Here is a 7,557-nt window from a genome sequence, read left to right on the forward strand (position 1 = left end):
CACTCACTCTCTCACACACACACACACACTCACTCACACACATGCATGTCTGTGAGCGTGTCTGGTTCCTGTTAGGTTTGGGATCCAGATTTTCCAAGGATTTTTTGAGTTTGTGGTTCAAAACCTTTTCTTCAGCACATGATGGTGTTTCGCCTCGTCACGTTGCGCCGTGTGCATTTGCTTACCGCTCGGCTTGGTTTGGCGGGTCTCAAACGTGATTACTCGCAGAAAGAGCTGCCGGGGGCCGTCCTGGAGATGCGAGCCGTTGTTCGAGATTTTCTTTTTAAAGCTGTTGGGGTGGACGAGCTGCAGCCAAGCTGCAGATGCTGGAAACCTGAAGGCCGTATGAGTCCGGAGCGTCTCGCTCTGCATTTGACGGAGTAAAAACAGGCTTTATAATCCTGCAGGCCGTGTGTTTGTGTGACAGTGACTGTAAACTCCCTCACACTAGAGCAGTAGTGGTCATGTGATCAAGGGGCGGGTTCACATCACACATGCCACAATAATGCGCTCGTTTAGTCGTTTCCGGGTCCGAACCTCCACGCTGCGAATCTCAGCAGCTGTTTACTATTCACTTAGACCACGCATTCATGCTGTAAAATAAAAGTTATTTCAAGTCACAAAAATTAACATTAGCTACTTGCCAAAGAAACTTTTTTCATTTAGTTTCACTTGAAGTACTAAAATAACTAACTAAAACTAATTCATAATAATTAATTAGTTAGTTAAACTTTTTTCCGTTCATGTGGAAGTTCCTCTGGCAACTAGACACCACTTACATACATACACAAACACAGGTATACATATTTTAAAAAACAAACAAACAAAAAATATATACTCTAATCAAAACAGCGTTTGGATGAATGTGTAAATATACGCTGCGCGCTTTCCTCTCAATAACCAAATAAACAAGAAAAGCTGACAGCGGTGAGAAAGCAGCAGTTAAGAAAGCATCTGATTACAGTGCTGTGATGTTTGCACGAGCTATGCGTTTATTTATATAATACTTTATGCAGCAGACAGCCTTAAACATGAAAAACCAGAGTCGGTGTCGCTTTCAGCTAGAATCACAACTTTACTTTCTGTTATAAAGCAGCTCTCCCGCGTGGAGCTAGCTAGCGATACATCTGTTTATTAGTGGCAAAATATATTATTTCATTAAACTGATGGTTTGGTTTGCAGAGATCGAAGCTTGATCTAGCTCAGGATTATTATAACAACCCTATAAAGTATTTTTAGAGATTGTTGTGAATAAAATCGTTTATCCAAAAATAAAGCGTCTTATCACTTACCTTTATTTTGTTTCTTATCCATATAAAAGACTTACAAAAGGAGATGTTAGGCAGAATAGTGTTTCATATAGCTAATTAAATGGTGAATAAGAGAGTTTCTCAGACAAATATATTTATTTCTATAAATTAATCAATTATAATTACATTATGATTTTCAAAATCTGAAGTGATTAGAATATGTATAACTCAATATTTTAACTAACTGCAAAAGCTGAATAATCAATCAAAGTCTACCGATTATTAATCAGTGAAATGATCGACGATTAATCGGTCTAATACTCGTTAGATTAATCGATTATCAAAATAATTGTTTGTTGAAACCCTAGCGTGGAGACTTAAACAGGAGTAGGAACCTTTGTAGTCATGTTGAAGTTCCTGTAGACGGTCTGAGCGCCGTATAAGAAGACGTCTCCGTCGTTAGTGATGCATCCGTCCACAGCGCCCCGTGAGTCCAGATAAGCACACATGGCCTCCGCTTCGCCCGCCGCCGACACCCACGGCACTCCCAGAGAGTCCAGCATCTCAGCGCACTGCACAGAAACACTTTAACCCTTTAAAGGGGTCCTATTATACTCTTTTACAAAGTCTTGATCTTGTTTTGGGGGTGTACTAGAACAGGCTCTCATACTAGGTTGTTCGAAAAACACGTTATTTTTCACATATTTTACATTATTACAACACCTCTCTCCTCAGTCTGGCACGAACGGCTCGAATAGTTCCTGTATCAAATGAAGGCCCGTCTTGAACAGAGACGAGAAAGTGCACGATCCAAACATCGTTATACATTTTGTAATATGATTTTGAAGTACCATTTCCACGGACAAGCAATGTCTGATTTTAAAATGGTTTTCACAGGATGTTTTTTAAGCTTTCAATTGATATATAATTTATGATGATTTATAAAGCGTTAGGGAAAAAGGCAACCTTTGTGATTCCTGTCATGATGTAGATTTGTGAGGTGCACTCTTGTCATAAATTAATGTCCTACAAAATAGCTGTTTAGGATTCTTAGACCTTTCCAACGATATATATTTGTCATGATTAGATTAGGATTTATTTGGTAATGTGTCCCTGCAGCACAAAAGCAGTGTTAAGTCGCTGGGGGATATTTGTAGCAATAGCCAACAATACATTGTATGGGTCACAATTATACATTTCTCTTTTATGCCAAAAATCATTAGGATATTAAGTAAAGATCATGTTCCATGAAGATATTTAGTAAATCTCCTACCGTAAATATATCAAAACTTAATGTTTGATTAGTAATATGCATTGCTAAGAACTTCATTTGAACAACTTTAAAGATGATTTTCTCAATATTTAGATTTTTTTGCACCCTCAGATTCCAGATTTACAAATATTGTCCTATCCTAACAAACCATACATCAATGGAAAGCGCATTTATTCAGTAAAAATGGACCCTTGTGACCGTTTAGTGCTCCATATAGTGAAGTATGGTGGATGCTGCACACTGGTGGTGGTTGAAGAGATTCCCTTCTTCCAATTAAAGCGCTAAGAGTACCCAGAAAAGTGCTATATGAATGTAAGGAAGTATTATTAAGTAAACTTAGGTGACGAGGTCCTAACAGCACGTGGAGACGGAAAGCAGGCTGACCTCTCTCAGCACGGCCTTGAATCGGCTTCTGCTGGTGTTTTTAGCAGCGGGGGGTTTGGCCTTGGCTCCGCCGTATCTCATCTCGCTGCGTTTGCTCATGGTCTGGGCTTTGATGCTCGGCGCGTCTCCCTCCATCACAAACACCAGCTTCACACCCATCAGCGTGAGCGAGGACACGCGGAAGAACAGGTTCCTGCGCGACACACAGCATCCACACCTGAGCCACTCTGCAATAAACGGCTCCGACCTCTCCGACTGCTTCCAGACTCACCTGAGATGCGGTTTGGTGACTCTTCCCATCATGCCCTGCACGTGCTGGGCCTCGCAGACCCACAGGCTGAGGTCCACGGCGAGGGTCTTTCCTGACAGACTGTAGAGCGGCACAGACTGCCGGACCGGCTCCAGGACGGACCAGAGCTCAGAGACACCCATCGCTGCAGAAACACACAGCAGCTCGCTTCACAACATACAGACGTCCAAACAAGACCAACACGCTGAAAGCACTTAGCACAACTCTTTAAAAAAATACTATAACGTACTACTTGTGTATAAAATAGTTAACATCTCTCTGTATATATATTATTTATAATATTTGATTATATATGGGATCAGTAAGATATTTAATGTTGTCTCTTCTGCTCATCAAGGCTGCATATATTTGATCAAAATATTGCAATTTAAAATAATGGTTTTCTATGTGAATCTCTGTTAAACTGTAATGTATTTCTGTGATGCGCAGCTGTATTTTCAGCATCATTCCTCCAGTCTTCAGTGTCACATGATCTTCAGAAATCACTATAATATGTTGATTTATTATTAATGCTGGAAACTGCTGCTGCTGCATATTTTTTTGGAAGCTGTGATACTTTTTCAGGATTTATTGATGAATAGAAAGTTAAAAAGAACAGCACTCTTCCAAAATAGAAATAGTTTCTAACAATGTAAGTCTTTGTGTCACTTTAACGCATGCTTCCTGAAGAAAAGAATTCACTTCTTTTAAAAACTAAAAGTTTAACAAAAATGTTTTGATCAAAGCCACTCGATTAGCAGTAAGGGTTAACACAAGAGACAGAGTTTATGAGAAGGAAAGGTTACTTGCACGTGTAAGATGTATCTTCAGGGATCAAAGGGCGGTGTTTACACGAATGTTGTTGTTGAGCGAAGCTTCGGTTTGAATGTTGGAGATCTCGCGCGTCATCAGCGCCTCCAGCGGCCGGGAGGAGAAGCGCGGCTTCCGCTCAGACTCGGAATTATTTTCAATTTTAGTGTGACATCAAAGACAAACAATTCATACGAAAGCAAGATTAATAACTGTAAAAAAAAAAAAAAATAAGTAAATGTGAGCGGGCAGGGACTTGTTCCGGACGTGACGCGTCCAGAGACCCGTATGTAGGTGACGTGTCTCAACCCCGGAACTCCGCGCAGCACGAGCTTCTCGAGAACTCCTCACAAACATCCCGAAAACTAGACGATACGCGTGAGTAACTCCGGGAACTACACCACTGGTGCTCGTTATTACAGTGTGCTGTCGTCGCATCACAGCTGATCACACTCTCGAGCTCAGAAAAAAGCTTTATTAGCGATTATGAGTTTATGATGTGCTCATCGATGAGGAGGAGGAGGAAGAGGAAGAGTGTTTTAATCGCGCTTTCAACTCCTTCACCTAATACTGTGGTGTTATTACATAACGTTACATTTATAATCAGTATTGCATAAAGCGCTGTGTGTGACCCTGCAGCACAAAAGCAGTCTTGCAGCTCAATTCCTGAAACTGAGAGCTATGCATCACATTAAAGCTGAATAATAAGCTTTCCATTGATGTATGGTTTGTTAGGATCGGACAATATTTGAAAATCTGGAATCTGAGGGTGCAAAAAAATCTAAATATTGAGAAAATCATCTTTAGCATGAGACCCGAGGCTCTTCCGGACGCTGGACGGTGTGTGAGTAGTGTGTGAGCTGCTCTGTGCTGTTCTGCAGTGAGATGGTGACTGACGTGCAACTGGCCATCTTCGCTAACATGCTGGGCGTCTCGCTCTTTCTGCTGGTGGTGCTCTATCATTATGTGGCCGTGAACAACCCCAAGAAGCTGGAGTGAGGCTGAGAGAGACAGGTGAGCGCGCCCGGCGTATCCCAGCAGCCTCTGCTCCGTCTCCGTCTCCGTCTCCGTAGATGATGATCACTGCTGTGTGTCTGTTTCAGGATGAGGAGGACCAGGAACCGGACGCTCGGGCAGCCTGGACATCTGCATTTTGTATGAAAATGATGTGAATAAAGTGTCAGAGTGTGAGACTGTGTGTGTGTGTTCTTCATGTTTTCATCTTTCAGAAACACATGGGTGTTTACTGCTTTCGCAGAGAAACGGTGTTTCATTCGGCGTGAACGGACTCGGACTCGCTTCACAATCCTGTTCAAAACAAACCAGAATAAACTCCAGCCACACGTTTAAAAGCGTTTTTTCTCCTTTACATAACCGTGATATGTTTTATTGCACATGCTAAATATACACTATACATGTTATTGAAACATTTTTGCAGCATTCTCCTTCTGTAAAGTTGAATAAACTATTTTTTCACTTTTTACGTAATGTTTATACAGTAGATTTTTTTTCATTTTTAATTTGTCCTGTTTCCTAAAAATAAATTTTACGACTTCTAGTTAAATTTTCTTTGAAGCTTGCTGAAATATCAGACATGTACCAAACATGGTAATACCCTGGTACTGCCGTACATTTTTAATTACTTCATTTAATATTTGTAATTAATATTCAACATAATTGTCGTTGTCTCCGAGCAATAAGATGACCGTGATTTTACAGAAATCAAACAATAGCAGGTATTTTCATCAGAAGTCATCGCTGTACCGCGGTACGGTTTTGTAGGTAACGGTACGCGATATAAACATGTTATCCGAAGCGTCTCATTCTTTATCATTCGCCAGATCATAAACACATGATGTTTCTGATCTCGTGCTGCTTAGCACTGGCTAGCTTCACAGCAGAGATTTCATGACGAAACCAGCGTTGTCGTCGGACAAAACACCTAAACACGATCTAAACACGATTCCGAGCAAGCACGAGTTTGTCTTCGCCGTGTTGAGAATAAATACCTGCATTTATTCCGTCCTCAGCGACCCAAACAAACCCGACTCACAGGAACAGCGAGCTGACCGCTGATTGGCTCGAGAGCGCAGCACAGCGACCGCTGATTGGCTCGCCCAAAATCAGATTATTCACGTTTTTAATACTGAGATTCAAGATTCTACGTATATTTTTAAAACATCTAATTCAGTGCGAGTTGTCTACTTTGATATTTTCTTTTATAATTCCTTCATAATTCGCGGTGTGAAAAGAGTTGGAGGATGCGGGCATCGGTCCCGCTACCTCTCGCATCTGAGCTAACCCCCCGCGCGTGCTACACACTGCGCTCACGCACTGCACAAGCACTCTAGCAGCGCGCGACAACTTGTATCTTTAGGGTTCCTTACATTAATATTAAACCGTGCAGAAGACCAGTTTGGACCAGAATATGAATATTTTAAATAGGCAATGTTGGTCAAAAACTGTAAAAGACTGGTTAGGCAGGGTAATGTTGCATGCAAGTGTCCAGCAAAGAAATGATCATTCAAATCCTTGAGCAGTTAAACCAGTTCATCTGGTCTGGTTTGATGAATGTGTGCATAGCGTTATCTTGAACAGTGGTATTTCTGTCCGCTTTCACTTTCACTCCACTACACCTCCTAATTAAAATGTATACTTTTACTCTGTATACTATAAAATACTGTGGGAAGAACACGGACTGCAGGAAAGCGGGTTTGGCGTCTGCGAGTTAGACTCCTAAAAACACAACATTGCCTGTTTTTGCTCAATATCGCTAACAAAAATAGTTCCAAACAAAGGTCACACAGCACTGTTTTGCGTCTCTGAGCAATTTACTTATTGAACGAATCAGTGTTTTGAACGAGTCGGTTGAATAAATGATTCATTAACAAGGTCAAAAAGTTTTGCTCCTGAATGAATCAGCCGTTTGAATGAATCGGTGAATCTCAACGACTCACTCATTAACAGTCACTTGCTGCCACCTACTGGCGGTTTTAATTTCACATTTCAACTGTTTTTTCCATGTTAAAAATCATTTTAAATATCAGTATTATTTATGCATCTGTAACTGCAGGTTAAATGCATCCACGTCCCCTCTGAGATACATACACTGTGTAAATACATCTAAATGCTATTTCAGACGCAGATTCCAGAAATGCTTTCTTATGTTGGAATGAAAGACGCTAAGTACCGGATGAAGTGCTTCTTATTCTTACCCAAAAATACAACATGGAAGAAAGAGTTCAAACTGAACACAATCTTGCTACTCGAGCTGTGCATGAAAAAAACAAGCTCCCTCCTTCGAGCCGGATTCGAACCAGCGACCTAAGGATCTCCGTGGCTTCACCGCTACAGTCCTCCGCTCTACCAACTGAGCTATCGAAGGGGCCGAGGAGACCCCAGAATAACATGACTTATGAATGGACACAAAAACAAAAACTACCCATGCCTACAAGCTCGCCCAAAGTAATATCTGCTAAAATCAGAGATCAGGATGAGTGTGTTTCTTCATCAGGTTTGTAGAAATGTAGCACTGCATCAGTGTCTCAGCA

At 41.2% G+C, this 7,557-nt stretch overlaps 2 protein-coding genes and 1 non-coding gene across 4 annotated transcripts in view; 1 reads left to right on the forward strand and 2 right to left on the reverse strand.

Moving 5' to 3' along the window:
• LOC107569946 (GEN1 Holliday junction 5' flap endonuclease) overlaps positions 1-4,073 on the reverse strand; it is a gene marked incomplete at its 3' end in the record, with an annotated part of 18,138 nt that extends 14,065 nt beyond the window's left edge. Inside the window, exons 1-4 of the mRNA XM_016256119.1 lie at positions 4,003-4,073; positions 3,179-3,341; positions 2,908-3,100; positions 1,646-1,822 (exon numbers count right to left, since the gene is read on the reverse strand). Coding sequence (XP_016111605.1) covers positions 1,646-1,822; positions 2,908-3,100; positions 3,179-3,339 — 531 coding nt within the window. The remainder of the gene's footprint in view (positions 1-1,645; positions 1,823-2,907; positions 3,101-3,178; positions 3,342-4,002) is intronic.
• A 212-nt stretch (positions 4,074-4,285) lies between these two features.
• On the forward strand, positions 4,286-5,197 carry ost4 (oligosaccharyltransferase complex subunit 4 (non-catalytic)). 2 transcript variants are annotated; one of them, XM_016256139.1, is made up of 3 exons: positions 4,286-4,384; positions 4,888-5,020; positions 5,110-5,197. In XM_016256139.1, the coding sequence occupies exon 2, from the start codon at positions 4,892-4,894 to the stop codon at positions 5,003-5,005; it is 114 nt and encodes a 37-aa protein (XP_016111625.1). In that variant the 5' UTR covers positions 4,286-4,384; positions 4,888-4,891; the 3' UTR covers positions 5,006-5,020; positions 5,110-5,197. The 2 variants fall into 2 exon arrangements, with proteins under 2 accessions (XP_016111625.1, XP_016111626.1); XM_016256140.1 differs by having other exon boundaries at positions 4,888-5,019; positions 5,107-5,197.
• Positions 5,198-7,302: 2,105 nt separating this feature from the next.
• Positions 7,303-7,391, reverse strand: trnay-gua (transfer RNA tyrosine (anticodon GUA)). The gene is given in 2 exon segments: positions 7,303-7,338; positions 7,355-7,391. It is a non-coding gene; the product is annotated as a tRNA-Tyr (tRNA).
• Between the last annotated feature and the right edge of the window lie 166 nt (positions 7,392-7,557).

The sequence above is a fragment of the Sinocyclocheilus grahami genome, unplaced genomic scaffold (assembly GCF_001515645.1).
Source record: "Sinocyclocheilus grahami isolate Dianchi unplaced genomic scaffold, SAMN03320097.WGS_v1.1 scaffold1398.1, whole genome shotgun sequence".
Classification (NCBI taxonomy): domain Eukaryota; kingdom Metazoa; phylum Chordata; class Actinopteri; order Cypriniformes; family Cyprinidae; genus Sinocyclocheilus; species Sinocyclocheilus grahami.